This window comes from Stylophora pistillata, chromosome 8, assembly GCF_964205215.1.
Source record: "Stylophora pistillata chromosome 8, jaStyPist1.2, whole genome shotgun sequence".
Lineage (NCBI taxonomy): Eukaryota > Metazoa > Cnidaria > Anthozoa > Scleractinia > Pocilloporidae > Stylophora > Stylophora pistillata.
In genome coordinates this window covers 2543025-2561494 of record NC_142526.1, presented here as the reverse complement: position 1 = coordinate 2561494, position 18470 = coordinate 2543025, and the positions used below count along the sequence as shown (strand labels likewise).

Genomic DNA, 18470 nt, shown 5'->3' with positions numbered 1-18470 from the left:
CCAAAAGCCTGTCTTTTTTTAAAGACAACTACATATTTTTTGAAAAAACGTACTATGACAAAGAAGTAACACTGCTTTTGGGGTTTTTGAGAATTCACCATTAGGTTATGAAAAGTCTCTTGAAATTGTCATAAATATCAGAAATCTATTATTATTATTATTATTATTATAATTATTATTATTATTATTATTTTCTCCTACCTTTAAAAGCTAAGATGGTAATTTGCATTTTTTATCGGACGTCTTTTAGTAGACAGAATCAAAGAAGTCTTAAGTGACTAACTCCTACTTTCTTTAGCTTCGATAACTTAATGAACTTTATGAGCGAATTGTACCTCGCTTTATATCTGTCAGTCAGCTAGCTTTTCGGTGAAATGTGTGTTGGAAATTTGATAATGCAAAACATTGCCATTATTCTTTGGCAATGTATCCGCAAAAGACAACTCAGGTCTCACGAGCAAGCAAGGATATTTTAGTTATAACTATCCTGTGAAGCTGTCGATGACCTGGTCTCTATTTTGACGAATGGAGAACAACCCTAACATCACTTTCACTTTTCAAAAATGCAAATTGAATGAGATGTAAATTGTGCGTGAACGCCTGTAAGTCAAAATCTGAACTGGAATGCAATGGTTTTTGACATTATCAACTGTACGTTGTACATTTAATATTACATTCTTACTCAGTGAGTTTTGCTATTGAGAGTGTATCTTTCTATACGTAAAATTCGAGAGAAGGTAGAAGTAAGCACGTTGACACTATATAATTCTATAATTTTTTTCCTTAACTTATTCTAAACAACAATCATTGGTAATAAGTTACTCCGGATATTTATCATTTAAAACACCAATAGTAAACTGATTTTCAATTGACAACTACAACATATAAAGCGAACAGAATGTAATTCTTTTATCAATAAAAGTTGTAAAAGGGATTTGTGTTTATTTGCCAACTGATACGGAGATCCTTCAAATATTTCTTGATTTCTACTTAAGCTTTATTTTCTCGGAAGGTCTTGATTAGGTTTGGGTGGCAGTTGTGTTCAGCATGACCAGACTAAAGACGTTCTTGCTTCGCAACAAATGTTGACGTGCTGGGCTGATCCTAGTGACAAAAATAAATCGGTGGCAAATTTAAGTGACACAACGAACAAAAAATCTTACGGAGCTTAACTAAACATAGTTGGAAACAGTCATTTTGTCATTGGCTATCGGCTTATCGCTTTAGATTTCTTAAAATTGACTTTTTCCACAAAATACCGTCGTCAACATTAAAATTTTTTTTCATATTTGTTTTTTCTGTCATCAGGTGCCCTTCCATTATTGCTGTGGGTACAGAACAGAATAAAATAGAATAAAACAGCTCATACCTTTTAAACGTGTGCTTTTGCATCCTAGGGCCACAAGAGCAGCTAGGAAGATTAAGAAGCTCATCTCTGTAATGTAATTGATAAATAATTAGCAATTTATCAACTTGTTGCAACTTTTAGATTTTTTTCAATTTTTATTTTGTTCAATCAATCACATAATTTTCATTAGACATTAGTATGAATTGACGACTTGTAAACATTTAATTCAGCCTAGCGATATAGCCATAAATTGTTTAAGAGCATGGATCCGTCTTTCATGAGCAGAGAAGTGGTCAATTAACGCATGTCACCCAATTACTGTTACAGTATAGCCTTTGCAAAGACATTGTTAATCAGACAGAACTCGTTTGTTAGTGGAGGTTCTGTTTAAGTTCTTGTACTCAATGCTGTCGGCGATGTTGCTATTTTTATATTAAAAAGAACAGGAACAAAGTGTGTTACCATTTCTCACATAGGGGGTGGTGTTGTTCAGTGTCTGAAGCGTTTTAGATGGTTGGTTGAGTTCTCCTATGCTTCTCTCCTGTACGATACAATATAATGAATTAATATGCATGCCTTAATACATACTTTCTTTTTCTTTTCCCATCCAAAGGTTTGACATAATTTTTACTCAGTCATTGCAAAATAGTTTCGAAGTTTACCCAAACTGTGTTGTTTAGTGACTTAGCTGATAAATGTTCCTTTTAAACGGATTCCTTTAAAGACCTTGCTTTTTTTGGCATCTTATTCAGTTAAATATTTTTTATGGACTGGTATCTGTTTTTAACATTTCTATCCGTATTAGATGACAAGAGTATGACCAAAAGGAAACCTTTGTATAGTGATAATGAATTGGACAGCATATCGGAGGGTTGAAGCTCCCAACACTCATCGCTCCTATTGCCTGACCCTCTCTCTTTTACAACCTTCGTTTCCAGCGTCACAAATACATACAAAGTTCCATATCGTAAACCTACCTGTTCAAAATATGCCACTAGTTCCGTGTTAGCCTGATCTCTTCCGTGCGATGCTGTTATTCCACAAAAGAATGCTTGCTTCGATTTGCTGACGGGCTCGATGTTAAATTGGCAGTGAGGAAAGTCCTTGAAATTTTCAAGTGAGTGCCAGGCATCTTTTGCTGTAATATTCTGTAAATCAAACAATATAAAAAAAATTAACGGGAGGGCCTTAACGTCGAGGGAACGATACAGAAATTACACGCTCTATGAGTTCTACGAGGTTCAATCTCAACTGAGGTCGAGGAAAAAGAGGGTTTGCACCTCCACATCTGATCAAGGTAGTTCGGATGACGAGGGAGAGGAACTAAGCCTCATTCTTAGACTAACATCAGATAATTCTCCACTCATTAGTGCCTCGAGAGAACAGTGTCCCCTTAGGTCCTCAATATGTGCTAAGTGCATACCTGGACTTTGTTTCCTTTGACTTTCCATCCAGTTTCAATGGGGTTGATTTCAATTCTGATATCTTCTTTACTGTTTGACACAAATAAACCAGCAAGGGTTGTTAACAAGTTGTTTCCAAAACTCTCCTCTTTGTCGCAGACGTTCTGTTTGATGGAAAGAAAGAACTCTTTAGATAACCTGCAATATTTTGTATCGAAAATGAAGACAATAGCCCTTTAGTAGTCTCGTGTCATCAGCCATTGCAACCAGGAATTGTTACTAAATCTATTTCCTCAGCCTTCAAAAAATTGTTTAATCCGGCATGGTTTCCCTGGTGATTGCCAACCACAACTTATCTATATTTCAAGAGAAAAAGGGGCTCCATGGAGGTTAAGTTTGTTGTAAATAAACAAAATTGGACTCAAATTTAGGCCTTAAGCTGAAGTCTAGGGATGTTTTAAATTTTAAGTGTAAGTACCATATGTATTACCTTAAAAGCTATAGTCGAGTCATCTATGAGATAAACCTTTAATTTCCAGTCCCTTCCTTGGATCGGCTTTTTTCCAAAGATTGCCATTTTCATTCGTTTCTGGTCTTCTGTTCCTGGAATTCCAAAAGCTGCAATTTCAATGTCCTCCTTCAGTTGAGGAAGAGTCACAACAAAGTCGTTGTGTTTCTGTTCTACCCTGGCATCTGGAAAAACATCAGTGACTTCTCGCCAAACGCACGAGTTTGTAGTATTTCTCTCGTGGTGACTTGATGGTGTTCGACATTTGACAACAAATTTCCAGTCGTGTCCATGCGCTACTAAACAACTGTGCTCGATTACAACGGCAGGAGGAGCAGTGCTGCTTTTGAAGGCTTTGTATTTGCCACTGACTTGGCACATGAATGGTTTCCGAACCTCATTATTTGCTGACTCTAGTAAACCGAAATGTTATACAAATCTATAGATATTCACTGTGGGACTCTGTTCCATTATTTTTATTTTGTTTTATTTTATCTTTGTTCCTAAACTCACGCACTTACTTTGAGGCCGTAAAAACTCTCAAGGCTGACTTAATTGAACCTTGGATGATACTCATATGATGAGGTCACTTCCGTTTGATATTTCAAAATTAGCATATTCATTCTCCTCTTTGAAATTTAATTCTTTCTTCCAACATCTCTGACAATTTGAGTGCCTCTAAATGAATTATAGGTAAGGGGTGGGTCTAGTTTGTTTACCTCTGAGTTGTACATCCGGTCTTTCCTGAGTGAAATTATGCCTACTTGACACATCGTGATATTCTAATTTTTTCCTTCAATTTTCATGGAGACCGATGATCAAATGTAGTTGAAAAATTAAATATCTGCCCGCAAAACATAATTTTGCGTTTGTTTTTCACAGTCAAAATTGCTTGTTAAAAAAAATTTACTTTCACACTCACAAAAATTGTGAACCCTATGAAAAGAGAAGATTTCAATCTCACCATTTCCCATATAGAACGAATTTGTTTTAACTCCGCAGATTGGCAGTGATTGTGCTTGAGTCGTCTGCGCTCTCTGAGTACTGCGACGATATGTCCGAGCGATCCTATTTATATCATTCGAATGTATGGATGTGATCAAAATTAATCTTGCGGTGTAAACATTACACTACAAAAGGAAGGTCAAAGTCGGTTTCGTTTAAACGGGTTTTTTATTGTTAAGTCAGAAACCTAATATATCAAGCGCTTTGACGGAAACACTTGATATTAGCATTTGAAAAAAATCGGAAAATGAAAAGGGGTTTTTCCCTTGGTTTCAACTGACATCCCACGCACTACACTCATTTGTCCTTTGGTTGTCACCCTAGAAACAAACAGTTGCTTGTCTAGACACGTCTCTTTGGTTTTCGGTTTCAAAATAAATGTCCCCGAATTATTAAACATGTTCATTGCGCTTCGTTCAAGATTGAAACAAATGACAGCCTAACATTGGTCCTGGATCGTACTATTAGCAACATTAGACCTGGAAAAGATTTGTATTTCAACAAAATCTTATAAATCATCTTTTGATTTTCAAAGGGATTTTCCCTTCTGAAGAATAATGTGCTTATCAGGTACTTTTAGCGGATATCGATATTGATAACGGTTTGTTATGCAAATCTGCTGGGAAATTCCCTGAGCTGTGAAACTGGTAAACTTCTTATTTCCTCATTCGTGGCGCTTTCCGGTCACGAAATCTGGTAAAAATGGAAATTGTTAAGAATAGTAGCTAATTTCGAAAACGAAACTTCATTTCCCTTACTTTTAACTAAAGCTATTCTTGATTACAAAACGATCGTTCGAGAAAACGAACAGTCACGAGATTCTAGAAAAAAAAATCAATATATGCTTTATAAGGCGGTAAAGTAATAGAGGGTGACTTGCTAAGTTTATAAATCACAGGAAGGCAAAGGAGTGAAAATTTCCCATAGACTGCCTATCTGTTCCAAACGATTCGTCCACTCTGATAAGTTGTGAAGATAAGGAAGAGAATTGAAACACCATTGAAGTTGACTGACAGAGATCTAAAGACTTGTTTTGAAAGTTCTGAAGCACAACTCCTTTGGCCAAGTAGTAGGTTTTTTATGGAAATAGGCGAGTGTATTTAAGCATATTTGTGTTTTTTGGTTACCTCTGAGATAATTTGAAAGCGCAGCCTTCGTTAACGAGCCGGTTAAATGTTTTTGGGGTTTGTATTAATTTTTAGCCGATTTGGATTCGATGCCGACTATATTGTCCGTCTAATGATCTCTTCCTTTAATGCCAGAACGGAGCCGGTGCGTTGCTTCGCGTTAAAAAAGGATTTCATTTCAAACAAACAGCGAATATTTCATTAAATCACGCGATTTAAATAACCCTAAAAGTTCGGTCGTTTACGTGTAAACCAGTCAAGACATTTTACTGTGTTTTGCCCTTTTGATTTTTTTTTAAGAGCACAGTTAGAGAGTTCACATCTAGAGCTGCACGATATTTTAGGGCAAGTGACGAAATAGTGTTATGACGAGTTTTCGTGCTCTAAATTGTCGAACTTAATCGCTTGCAATTGGTTACAACTTGCTGAACCGGAAGTCGAAGGTGCTGTGTAATCTACAAGATAATAAGGGAAAAACCCTTTCGGTGGCCACGAGGAACATTAAATGAATACGTTTGTAAACGACAGAACAGAAGTGTTTCCTAGTCAGGGAGTTTTTATCAAGCAAATTTAGTTATTTTCTGCCAGTTCAGGAATTTCTGAGTAAAATAAAACGCTTTTGTGCGCGACTTCTATGAAGTCCAATGCGGAACTCAAGGGGATTCCCCTGAGCCCTAGCATAAAATCCCACAGCTTCAATCGCATCCCGGCCATTTGTGCCTCGGCTAAGAGAGGAGTGTTATTGAATATCTGTCAAGTCATCAAGAATAGGAAAGAACCAACTCATCGAAAGAAAGGGTAAGGCTGCTACATAGACCGATGTTTACATCCTTTGTCGCAATCTTTTTAATAGAGTTTCTTTCTCTTGGGATCATCGCGTTCAGCGATTAGAGAATGACTCTTTGTACTGATTGCCGTATTATGACCTATTATTTCCCTCTTTCTTCCGCCTGTACGCAAGTGCTACTACGTCTGATTTCGCTCGGTGAATTTGCCGTCTAGAAATCGTCAAATGAAATGAAAATTCGAAAATGAAGAAGGTCGGCCGCACTATCGTCATAAACAGACTAAAACATCGCGTGAGTAGATCTTTCGGTTTTTCTTTTTAAAGGATTTTTCTTGAAATCAGTGATCGTAATGCGTATTTTACCGTCACGGGATTTAGACACAATCACGCTATTTTAAAATGCCGGCCAGGGAATACTAGGTTGCTACTTTCACGATTCGTTTCAGCAAGAGAGAAAAAAATAATCGAGTTTTACTTTCTACATGTTTAAACGTATTTCTCCGGATTCCATTTTACCGGTAAATAAATCGAATGCACTGTGTTCTCAGAATACAGATGGGAAAAAACCCCTTTCTTGACCCATGTAACTAAAACCACAGATCAGAAAAACACTAAACAGAAACACAAATAAAAGGACAGAAATTAGATAAAAATAGATAAAAATGATATGAGTTAACTTTGTTGGGGGAAGTACAGTTTTTTGGGAATCCAAGGGCAATTTTACAGGAACTAAGATGAAACCGCTGTAGTTAAGGCGAGGTCTTCAGTTTATGAAGAAGTCGTTCGTGTTCTCCTTGCCCATCTATTTGCGTCACTTACTCGAGGGAAGTCTAGGGTATTGCCAACTCAACTCAACATTTAAGTGAGCGTGTTAACCGCCGAGATATCAAAACTGTGAGCCAGAGAAATCGGAAAAGATCGAGACGAAACAAAATCATCGCGAGAACGTATAAGTCTAGTGAGTCTGTTGATCACTCAATCCATGCTATTTAAATTTGCTTACGATTAGATTCGAAGATTGTTGATATCACGTTAGTGATGAGTCTTTACCAAGTTCATCTCAGACATACAGCGACTTGCGGTTTTATGGCTGATCTCTCAAGTTCAATCGGAGGGTGTTTATCCTAACTCGCAACCTGTTTACGTTTCAAACAGGGATATATTACCCTTTAGCCTGTATTGTAGGTACTTTTCACAGGACGTGTGTCATCTTTAAAAGGATGAAAAAACAGCAAAGGAAACATTCGAGGATAACTTGGGAGTGAGAGGAGACGGGATTTTTGTCCCCATCCCCTACCCCCTCGCATCATATAATTTGCTTCTTATCACTCATTCCCAGGCTTCCTCAGACAGCTAAACAAACATGGCTGACTAAGGGTGCACACTAGCGACCAAATGTAGGAAATGCACCGACCTGTGATTGGGAGATATAAATAGCATTTCAATTCCAGTTAATATTTAACAGTTTATACCAGTTAACTATTACATGTACCTTACTAGACAGACGACCCATATAAATATAAAGACCGTATATCGAAAGAGTTACGAAGTTCTCTGCCGTGTGAGTTTTGCTATCTGGACGTTGGGAATTGACTTACTTACATTTCTTTGAATGACTGTAAAAACTATAAACTTCACAGCGAAACTAGCCAAACAGACAATAGGATCGATGTGTCACGAGTGTGTTACCGGTGTGATTCCTGTGGAAAACCGCTGTGCTGACTAAATGAAGGAATTGCACCGAAACTTAGTGGGAAAACTGGTGTATGTTTTGGGTATCTTTTGTTAAAAAAGGAAGCGAATAGAAGCTATGATGCAATAAAAAGCGACATTTCTGAAATCTCGCCAAAGTTTAGATTAGGAACAATAAGAATAAAATATAGAAAAAACCAGGAAAGATTTATTACTCGACGTTTCGGGGTCATCGTGACTCCATTATCAAGAGACTAGTTTAAAAACATGCAAATAAGGAAAGGTACAAGAATAGCATAAATTAGACTGAACGGCTTAAACAAACACCTTGGCGCGGATGGAATCCGTTTGCACGTTCAGTGTTGGCTTACGCATGCGAATATACAACATTTCATTAATAAGGCAATCAAATTTGCCGTTACATTTCGTGATGACGTTGAATTGCTCGATCAAGCGTTCAGGCATTTCACTATTTCACTATTGTGGTCACTTACACGAGCGCGTAGAAGGGCACAAAAGGAAATCATCTTCTATCTACAAACACTACCACCTCCAGCACAATAGTGAAATGCCTGAACGCTTGATCGAGCAATTCAACGTCATCACGAAATGTAACGGCAAATTTGATTGCCTTATTAATGAAATGTTGTATATTCGCATGCGTAAGCCAACACTGAACGTGCAAACGGATTCCATCCGCGCCAAGGTGTTTGTTTAAGCCGTTCAGTCTAATTTATGCTATTCTTGTACCTTTCCTTATTTGCATGTTTTTAAACTAGTCTCTTGATAATGGAGTCACGATGACCCCGAAACGTCGAGTAATAAATCTTTCCTGGTTTTTTCTATGCCTTTGCTTTAGCAAATCCCTGCTGATCAAGAATAAAATAAACCCGGATATTTGACACATGCAAACGGTCTGAAAACGGTGCGATTCCTGTGGTACCGCTGTTCAAACTAAATGCAGGAATGGCACTGAATGACAGCCCGGACAACAATAGGTTAAACAGGAAAATGTGGGTGGTGCTTTACCGACGCTGCCGAACACATTCGAAAGATGGATTGTTGTCTGCACTAAGTTTGGGAACAATTTTTCAACGACAGCTTCATTAAAGATGAAGAAGGAAAAGGTAATTGAGGAAGAATAGTATTAGCCCGGTATTAGGAAGTGGACATTGCCCTTCACACTGAATTCAAATTTAACCAAAATGCTGAAAATCTACAATTGTATTGAGTGTTACCTGCTTGGATATGTTGCTTCAATGAAGGCATGTGCTCATAAACATGGGTAATGGTGTTTTCAACTGAAATCACATCAGTATTTGCACATATTAGGTGGCTATCTTAGTTTAAATGTTGTGATACAGTTAACCATATTTTTATTATTCAACTAGACAAGTTAATAAAACTTGTCACCCAATGGGTAATCTTATGAAAAGCTGATGTCCAGGTGCCAACAGCTGTGAGGCAAAGTTCTGAGTTTGAAACAGTTAGCTTGGTTCCCAAATTGAGCCAAAAATGCTGTTTCAGTGATACATGTTTTAGAAAGAATAATAATCAACTTTCGGTTGCAATTTGATACCTTAAAGTTCTTTTTGAATAAGCTTAACACAAATTGACAAACCTACCAATTGACATATAGGTGATATTTTCAGGAAAGCACAAGATAAGATACAATAAGATTAGATTACAATCTACAACAACCAGACAGATAGAAGGGGCTGATTCAAAATTTCTCATTTATCAGCTTTCATAGCATTTTCCTTTATTTCCCTTTTACAAAGTATCACAAAAATACAAATAATTTTTTGGAACCACACAATTAAGAGAAAAAAAAAGGCAATTATATTATTGCCATATCTAACATTGTGAATAAATTATGTAATGGCATTATATTTATAATTATCCTATTTTTTTAATTGTTTTTGCTTAAGTTTGATGCATAAACTGACTGATAGAAACAGGTAGATTAAATTTGAGTTTGATATCCTTCAGTTTCTATAAAAATTGTAAAAAGTGGGTCATCCATGTAGCTTCCAATTAGAAGCACTAACTGTTGCAGCCATTAGTTAAGTGTTCAGGAGGGAGGGGGGGGGGGGGAATGGCAGGTAGGTTCTATGCAAGATTCCTATGCTTTTGATTAACAGCTACATGCAAGACTACTTTTTTTTGTTTTTACAGAAACTGAAAGATATCAAAGGTTATTAATTTGAGGAACCCACAATAAAAATTTTAATGCCCCTTACACCTACTCTGGCTGCCACTGATCTGCATGCCCAGAGGCCTGGTCTGGATAGCTCTTCTTACATCCATCATTTTCACACTCAGATTTAAATTTTACAAAACTTATCTTCCTATGGGCCTTGAAATTAGAGTAATTTTTGTTGTACTTTGAACCTTTTTTGCTTCGTTTCACGTGTCGTATTCTTGGTCACAAAAAATAATTTTATCTGCACTTGTGGCTACATGGAACGTAAAATTCGTCATACTCACCAAAGATTGCATTTTAACCAGGGGGCTGTATCAAAGTTATCAAATAAGAAACAAATAGAACCGAATGAATTGCTATTTCACAGGTACGTGAGTGTTGTCCTCTCAAGCGAACGCAGAGAAAGCGCGGCAATTTCCCGCTTATTTTTAATGTTTTCAGTAGCCAATCAGAGCAGAGTGCAATTCCAGCATTTAGTCTGTACAGCGGCATTCACAGGAATCGCACCAGTGTACACCAATCTCTCCAACCGAACAACATGTCTCGTGTTCTTGATGTGTCACAAGCCCCCGTTTGAAATTCTACGAACGACTATTTTCTGTACATTTTATTGCTTCCATTGACCATTCGAAATGTACGTCAGTAAATGGGGGAAATTTAATTGCTATGATATGACAAATGATTCAGTGTTATTCTCTTGTGCGTAAAGCTTCGAAATGATTTCTGCGAAATTCGACGCTGTCTATAAGCTTTTTATAAAATCGTTGCGACACACAAGCGTAGCTTATTGATGAGATGCTTATCGTCGTTTGGGATCTTTCTATTAATATCATACCAGTATTTTGTTTGACTTTGTTTACAGTAGCTCTTAAATATTAACTGGAATTGAAATGCTATTCATATCTCCCAATCACAGGTCGGTGCAATTCCTGCATTTAGTCGCTAGTGGGTGTAAGATATTGGCAAGAATAGCTCACGGTTATGTCTCTTAATTCGGCACAAAATAAGTGGTTAACCTACTTAGCTCGACGCTTTCTCTTAAATGAATGTGTTTTCTTCCCTCTTCTAACAGAAAGATGTCTGACGACGTGTCGCTGAGGAGACAACGAGCATGCTTGGGTGAGGGCTGCGACGATTGTTATGTCATGGACATGTACAGTCTTGTGCAACCAGGACAGCATAGCAACTCTGAGCTTCGCAAGCAGCTTTTCCTCTATCTGACCAAAGATGGAGGCCGGGAGAGAAAACGTTTTCTACAGGTATCTTATAAGAAATGTGATGAAGAATATCGTTGTCGATAAGAGTAAAGACCACGCTAAACCACTGTTAATTTGTTTTTAACCACAATATAGACGTCAAATATAAGGATTCGTTTAGTGCCTGACAATATGCGAGCAGCGTTGTCTGTACTCTTATCGACAACGGCAAATTGGCCTATCAGATCACGACATTACTGCCAATTGTAGAAAAAATTAATACGCTGTGATGGTTCCTTTCCAGGAGAGATGCTGGATCATAGTTCACTTCTCTCCAAATATCTAAAGAAATGGAAACTTCAGCCGAATTCATCGATTGCGGAGATGAAGTCTTCTTTAAGAAATCGAGAAGTACTTCGAGAGGGTTGGGGGGGGGGGGAGTTCTGTCAGTTATTTAGCATTTGAATTTCAGTTTTTATTGCCACAATGCAACCTTCGGAATGAGCTGAGAATTTTTGCTTTTTTTAGAGAGTGATAATGAATGGGAAAAAACATTGTGCAAAATGCGTTTAAATTGGCTAAACCTGATGAGTAATTTTCCAATCTGGCTTTTCCATAATTCCATGTAGCTTAGTTGGCTACTGTTGGGTTAATGAAGACAAACACCCTCCTACTTATGCATTTCTTGATTCTCATCACTTGATTACCGTGTGAAGTAGTAAAATTTTGAGGAAAATTTGAATTCAAGTCACATCTGGGACTGAAATGACTTGACCATGAGTTTGGAACTGAATAACAAATGAGGTATTGTTGTAATGCTGTTTTTAGGAGGAACAAACTCGACTTGGCTTGATCAAGGCATACACTGATCGACTCTGTTTAAAAGAGAAAGGAGCCAAGACAATTATTGCACATTTGAAAATGGGAGATTTTCAAGCCGTAAAAAAGGTATTAACTGATTTCTGTAAACTCCATTACAACGTAACAGTAAAGGAGTTAGATAGCAACTTAAACATGTGCTTTCTCAGCTAAAGTACTAGTTAAAAATACTAGGGTGAAAAATAATACCAAGAAGGCAATTTTGAAGAAAGAATTTCATGCAGTGAGATTGAAGAAAAGGTCATGTATGTAATCAAGTTTTGTGTAGAGATGGAGTTTCAACTGAGGTTATATTCTTCCGTTAAAAAGTTTGTGATTAAAACTGTTTTGTAGTTGTCCTGCAGACAGCGGTCATCTGATCACTGCACTTTGGGGCCCCTTCAACGAGTGTGACTGGTCTCTTAAAGGATTTTGTTTAACAGACTTTTTTTTATATTGTTATTGCATGCACTGACGGACGCAGCTGGAGAGAACAAAAATCGACGAGTTCAAGCTACCAGAGAAACTCAGCTTTACTCTTCCGCTTGGTAATGCAACTTCTCTGAAGATCGCCGCATTACTGACGAACGAACAGAATAAGAGTCTGCTTGAAACAGAGCACTTTGAGGTGAAACTGCCGGTGGTAAGTGATGTAAAATCAATCGATCGTCAAAATAACAAAATATATAATCAATTGGATAATGATAAATTCACCAATCAATTGAACCTGCAGGTTATCCTTTTGTGGAATTGTTTTGATTATTTACAATGACAAAAATGAATTGAGGGAACAAATGACGTCAGGAATAAGTAACGACGCTTGAGAAACACCTTTCTTTGACAAACTGATAAGTGAAAATTAATGAGAAAGCGTGACATGGAAAATTTTCAGACCGCGCAAAAGGTACATATTCATATTCTTAAGGTTATCTGCTGAAATATACGTTAGAAAAGGATCGCGATCACATCGAATGTTCATGGATTAAAGTGCAGTGAAATTAGCTGCTGTGTGTTGATTTCATGAGGTTAACACCTTCTTTACCTTCTATCTACCATAATAATAATAATAATAATAATAATAATAGCTTAATAATATTTTTATGTTAAGGAATTTAGGAATTGCCATAGTTCGCTCAATATGGCGAAGTGTATTAAGAACGAGTATCTGGAAGAATCAAATATCTTGGGAAATGAAAATTTTCAACTCCCCTTCAAATTTTGCATGCAGTTAAGCACTCAGGGGGGATGCACAAAAATGCCCTTTTTAAAGGTTGCAACACTCTTGGCTGCTTGTTCGAGGCCTGGGGCCTCATTTTCATACAAAAACATCGCAGAAAGTGTAAAATGTTTATTTCTCTATCTCAAGCTAAATGCAACATTACAGATTGGTACTTCTAGCATACATAGTGACATCATTTGTCTTTAACTACTTTGATGCATTCTATTTTCCCTGGGAGTGAATGTGAACATACCAGCAGTTTATTCATCTTGGTACAGTTTCGGTCGTTTTTGCTGTAGGGTAAAACGGGGAAAATGTTTGTCTAAATTTCTCCAAAAGTACACCGATTCTGGAACTGAAACTACGCACTTAGTTCTTTATAACATTCTAGTTTTTAAATATGGAAAAATCTCTGCGGGTCGGCCCCTACTTTTCATAGTGGCAATTCGCGAACGAAACTCAAAAATCAGATATTGCATAAATTGGCAATGTTTACATCAAATGTTCTCAACAACAAACGTTTCAGACAAATGAAAAGTACAAGACTTTGAAAGAATGTTATCTTCTGAGCAATATCCCAAAGAGAAATTTCGCCTCTAGCTTTTATATTTTTAAAAAATTTGATCAACCTTCATGGAGCACTACCCGACGTAACTACAAACATGTACCTTAAACGTGCGCATATCATCCAGATTCCGAATACTGTACCTTCTTTCATGGGAATTTGAGCTATCCGAAATCCTCTGATGATACACCGTTATACTTGTCTGTCATTTGAAACATGTTAAAGTTAGCTGATCTACACGAAACTATCGTAACACCAGTCATTTGTGACAAACATGTATGTTATCTTAATAGCATGACGCTGGATTTCTCCATGAAGTTTCCATAAGATCGCTCCAAAGAAGACGAGAAACGGACATTTTTCGATATTGCAGCAGATTTCCGCGCATTCTGAAATAAAACAACCGAAAAAAAAAAAAATAAGAGAGGAAAACCCTGATTAAACGTTCGTAAACATTGAGAGTGAGGACAGAGCTGAATAACGTATACGCATGCGCCAGGTTTTGCCGCGGAAACACGGATTTTGAGTCGTTCCCATGGTTGATTTCCTATTCTGTTGCTTCGAGGCGTCGTTTTCCTTGCCACTTTTCTTTTACAGAACAACCTCCAAAAACTTTGTACACCCGCTAAAGATTTTCAAAAATAAATTTTGCCCGTAAAACCTCTTGAAATAGGAAAATGCCTTCGACGAAAACAGTGTTCCTTAGTTTAAAAGTCAGCCCACATTATTTTCCGCTAATTTCGTTAAATTTTAGACCTAGGACATTTGAGCCCGCGTTCTTGACCGCATTGCCTCTGACTTAGCAATTTATTATTCAGCTCTGTCAAGAGTGAGAGTGTAAATCACAACTTGTCAGCGGTAGTACTACATGTAAAACCCACCACTCGCGCGAAAACTATACCCTTATTACAGCAAATGGAAGAGGGATTTTATAATAATCATTTTCCACAAATTCAGCTTTTTTCAAGGAATCTTTTACATGCTTGAACAATATTTTGGCTTTGAGCCTTGAGATTTCTTTTTCTTGGAAATAAAATGCTATAGTAAGTGCCTACAAAATTACAAATCGGTGTCGCATAGACCGAGGAGTACAGATTTGTCACTGATGAACCAACGGGCATAATCTCCTCAGTTATTAGCACGATAATCTCCACAAACTAACGTTATTGGACCGAACGATCTCCTCCTTCTTCCTGGTGAGCCGGCCACCTCAGGCAGAAGTTAGAGACCTTTGACTTCCTGTCGTGTAAATCACCGGAAGATTGCGTTATATTCATCTTTCTTTAAGCTTACAAAAGATATCCAGGAGAAAAATTGTGGAAAATAATCGTGATGAAATCACTGTTCTTTTTCTTGAAGGACCTGAAGCAATCCAGATTACATATTAACCATGAGGAGTTTCATTCCAGTTATGAGTTGAGCTTTGCATGTGGATAATTAGTAGTTTTGAAAGGTGGAATTATGACATTATGATTTTATTGAACCTTTTATTTCGAACTTTGTTTTGATGTTTTCTTGATCGAGACATGGAAGGAAACATTGACTTACAAGATTGTACTTCGGCAGTGATAAGTCTCACGTTATCAGATCTTATGCAAATTTTCTGACAGTTTTCTAACAGTTTTCAGATGATTCGAAATATTTCAGTTCCTGTCACCCGGAAATGACAACTGCCTGAAGCTTCTCTTTGTAAGGAGAGGTAATACATCGTACAAATTGCTATTGCGGCAACTAGGTTTTACATGTAGTACCACCGCTGACAAGTTGTGATTTATACTCTCACTCCTCACTCTAAATGTGTAAGAGCGTTCAATCAAGGTTTTCCTCTCTTTTTTTTCGGTTGTTTTTACTTCAAAATGCGCGGAAATCTGCTGCAATATCCAGAAATTTCCATTTCTCGTCCTCTTTGAGCGACCTGATGGAAACTTCATTGAAAAATCCGGCGTTACGCCATCGTGATAACGTACATGTTTATGACAAATGACCGGTGTCGCGATAGATTCGTGTAGATCAACCAACTTTAACATGTTTCAAATGACAGACAAGTATAACGGTGTATCGTCAGAGGATTTCGGATAGCTCAAATTCCCATGAAAGAAGGTACAGTATTCGGAATCTGGATGATTTGCGCACGATTTAAGGTACATGTTTGTAGTTACGTCGGGTAAATATTAAAACATTAAATATTAAAGCTAGAGGCGAGATTTCTCTTCGGGATATTGCTCAGAAGATAACATTCTTTCCAAGTCTTGTACTTTTCATTTGTCTGAAACGTTTGTTGTTGAGAACATTTGATGTAAACATTGCCAATTTATGCAATATCTGATTTTTGAGCTTCGTTCGCGAATTGCCACTATGAAAAGTAGGGGCCGACCCGCAGAGATTTTTACATATTTAAAAACTAGAATGTTATAAAGAACTAAGTGCGTAGTTTCAGTATCGGTGTACTTTTGGAGAAATTTAGACAAACATTTTCCCCGTTTTACCCTACAGCAAAAATGACCGAAACTGTACCAAGATTAAAAATCTATTGGTGTGTTCACATTCACTCCCAGGGAAAATACATTGTTACCATGACAACAAGAGTGTTGCAAACTTTAAAAAGGGAATTTTTGTGCATCCCCCCTGAGTGCCTAACTGCATGCAAAATTTGAGGGAGGGGTTTAAAATTTTCATTTCCCAAGATGTTTGATTCTTACAGACACATTCTTAAGATTGAATTAAGGGATGTTAGATGTTTTGTTACGTTTGAGCGTTTCAATAGTGACATATGGAACCTTAAGTATTGAGGTTTTTTACTTCATAGCGATTAAGTTTAAGACTTTTATTGCTATGACTAGGAATTGCTAAAGGAATTTTAACTGTAAGGACTTTGGTCGGTCCATCGGTTGGCTACGGCTTGCCGCCCAATCACTGTTTAGGATATCTGGGCATCCAGAAGTTTTTACTGCCATGTAATAGGTTTTTATTTAGAGAGGGTAAAAACACTTAACAGTAACCCCAAGACATTGATGACTCTGTGGGCCTCAAAAACCTTACCACCCTAGTAGGAAAAAGTGTTTCATCGATAAAGAATAATCAGTTTACTTAAATTTTTCCCGCTAGACTCATCTGGAAGAGACAAAACCAGCGGTTGAGCATGACCACACCTCTCAGTAAATAAAAGAACAGAGGTTCTATCAGTGAAGGGGTGGAGAGACGCGCGACGCTGTGGTCGCGACTCGCGCCAAATGCCGTGATTGGACGCACTACTTTAGTCGCCCGAGGTGGCGGCCTGGGGACTGTCCAGGGTCGTGAGCCTGCAATGTTTTGCAGATGACGCAAGTGCGAAGCCCTATGTTGACGGCACAGACGGCGGTGGAAGACGTCTTATCGTTATAAGTCTCTATGGTAGATCATTATTTGCAGCGTGTATTGTTTATCCACGCTCTCCGGATTAGTAAGAACTGATGTAAATATAGCGACTCAACATAGTTTTATCGAGAAGAGCTTTGATCACCTGTAAACAAAATCTCTTCGATTGTAATCTACATCATCTGAAGACTTTTTTTAGTAAGGCATCGTAACCAGAATGTTATATATCAGCACAGTTTTAATGCTGTGTTTGCTGTAGTAAAATAAAGATAGTTATGCCGAGGTCAAGTTTCGTTTATTTCTCCTTCTTTTTCCTTTTTTGTTTGTTTTTTTTTTCCGAGGGGGAGGGGAGGGATAGAGGGAGGAGGGGAGTGGGGTGTACGTGAATGTACTGATGCATGGGTTATTAAGGCTTGAAGGCAATGGGTCGAATCATGAATCAATATTTGTGGTCGTATGGTTACAAGGGTACAGTGTTTCATTATTTTCAAATTTTTCACTCTAAAATTGTTCAAGTCGCAAAGGCGTTCTACACTACCTAGTTAACTACAACTTTAAATGGAATTTAAATGGAACTCAAACGCATTTTTCGAGAGGAATCTAAGGATGAAATCGATATTGAAGATTCTGAGCCCATTTCAAGGAATGAAAGTGTATTCGAACAAATTAAACATTTATATTACCTGTATCTTGGTCCTTCAATGGTAACAACCTAACTGTTACTGACGTTTCCCGGAAATAGATTACACCACAGTTTAAAAATACGTTATATACTTAAGTAAGGTGATGAAATAGAAATGAAATTAATCAAATAGACGGTATATATTTCACTGCAACATATTAATCCACTTAGTTTGTTTCCTGATATGCATGACGACCACAATATACATTTTTCATCCTGTTTGCATAAACTAAATTTTTCATGTAAGAGTTTTAAGATATTCTGCTCTCTTCTTAAGTTTCAGTCGGGCTTTTTACAGGTTTCGCTTACATTCTATAAAGCAATTCTTCCGTCAATTTCCACCCGATGAAAGAGTTGAAAACATTTGAGTGAGAAAATATTTTATTACCCCTAACGGGAAGAGCTGAAATCTCTGAGGATCCCTGCTTTCAATATAACTTAAATTGTTTCCTTTTTTATCGAGAAATTGCAATTCGTCAAAAAAGTGTGGACACAAAAGACATTTACTTCTGGTTGTATC

At 37.4% G+C, this 18470-nt stretch overlaps 2 protein-coding genes across 2 annotated transcripts; one reads left to right on the top strand and one right to left on the bottom strand.

Annotated features, from left to right (window-relative positions):
• Positions 1 to 748: 748 nt before the first annotated feature.
• On the bottom strand, positions 749 to 4383 carry LOC111325805 (netrin receptor UNC5C). Its single transcript, XM_022929697.2, has 7 exons — positions 4224 to 4383; positions 3242 to 3672; positions 2772 to 2915; positions 2326 to 2496; positions 1811 to 1889; positions 1370 to 1435; positions 749 to 1104 (listed from the first exon to the last, which is right to left on the bottom strand). The coding sequence occupies exons 1-7, from the start codon at positions 4231 to 4233 to the stop codon at positions 1043 to 1045; spliced, it is 963 nt and encodes a 320-aa protein (XP_022785432.1). The 5' UTR covers positions 4234 to 4383; the 3' UTR covers positions 749 to 1042.
• A 1561-nt stretch (positions 4384 to 5944) lies between these two features.
• Positions 5945 to 17551, top strand: LOC148724429 (uncharacterized). Its single transcript, XM_022929698.2, has 5 exons — positions 5945 to 6189; positions 11149 to 11335; positions 12101 to 12220; positions 12615 to 12773; positions 17020 to 17551. The coding sequence occupies exons 1-5, from the start codon at positions 6026 to 6028 to the stop codon at positions 17071 to 17073; spliced, it is 684 nt and encodes a 227-aa protein (XP_022785433.1). The 5' UTR covers positions 5945 to 6025; the 3' UTR covers positions 17074 to 17551.
• The last annotated feature ends 919 nt before the right edge of the window (positions 17552 to 18470 follow it).

Excerpts from the sequence above, each read along its gene's own strand:
- LOC111325805 (XM_022929697.2), bottom strand. Across the intron at positions 2,916-3,241 it reads ACTCGACTATAGCTTTTAAG|AACGTCTGCGACAAAGAGGA; the intron begins GTAATACATATG and ends TCCATCAAACAG. Across the intron at positions 1,890-2,325 it reads TAGTGGCATATTTTGAACAG|GAGAGAAGCATAGGAGAACT; the intron begins GTAGGTTTACGA and ends TGTATCGTACAG.
- LOC148724429 (XM_022929698.2), top strand. The coding sequence starts at position 6,026 with ATGAAGTCCAATGCGGAACTCAAGGGGATTCCCCTGAGCCCTAGCATA. Across the intron at positions 6,190-11,148 it reads CCAACTCATCGAAAGAAAGG|AAAGATGTCTGACGACGTGT; the intron begins GTAAGGCTGCTA and ends CTCTTCTAACAG. Across the intron at positions 11,336-12,100 it reads AGAGAAAACGTTTTCTACAG|GAGGAACAAACTCGACTTGG; the intron begins GTATCTTATAAG and ends TGCTGTTTTTAG.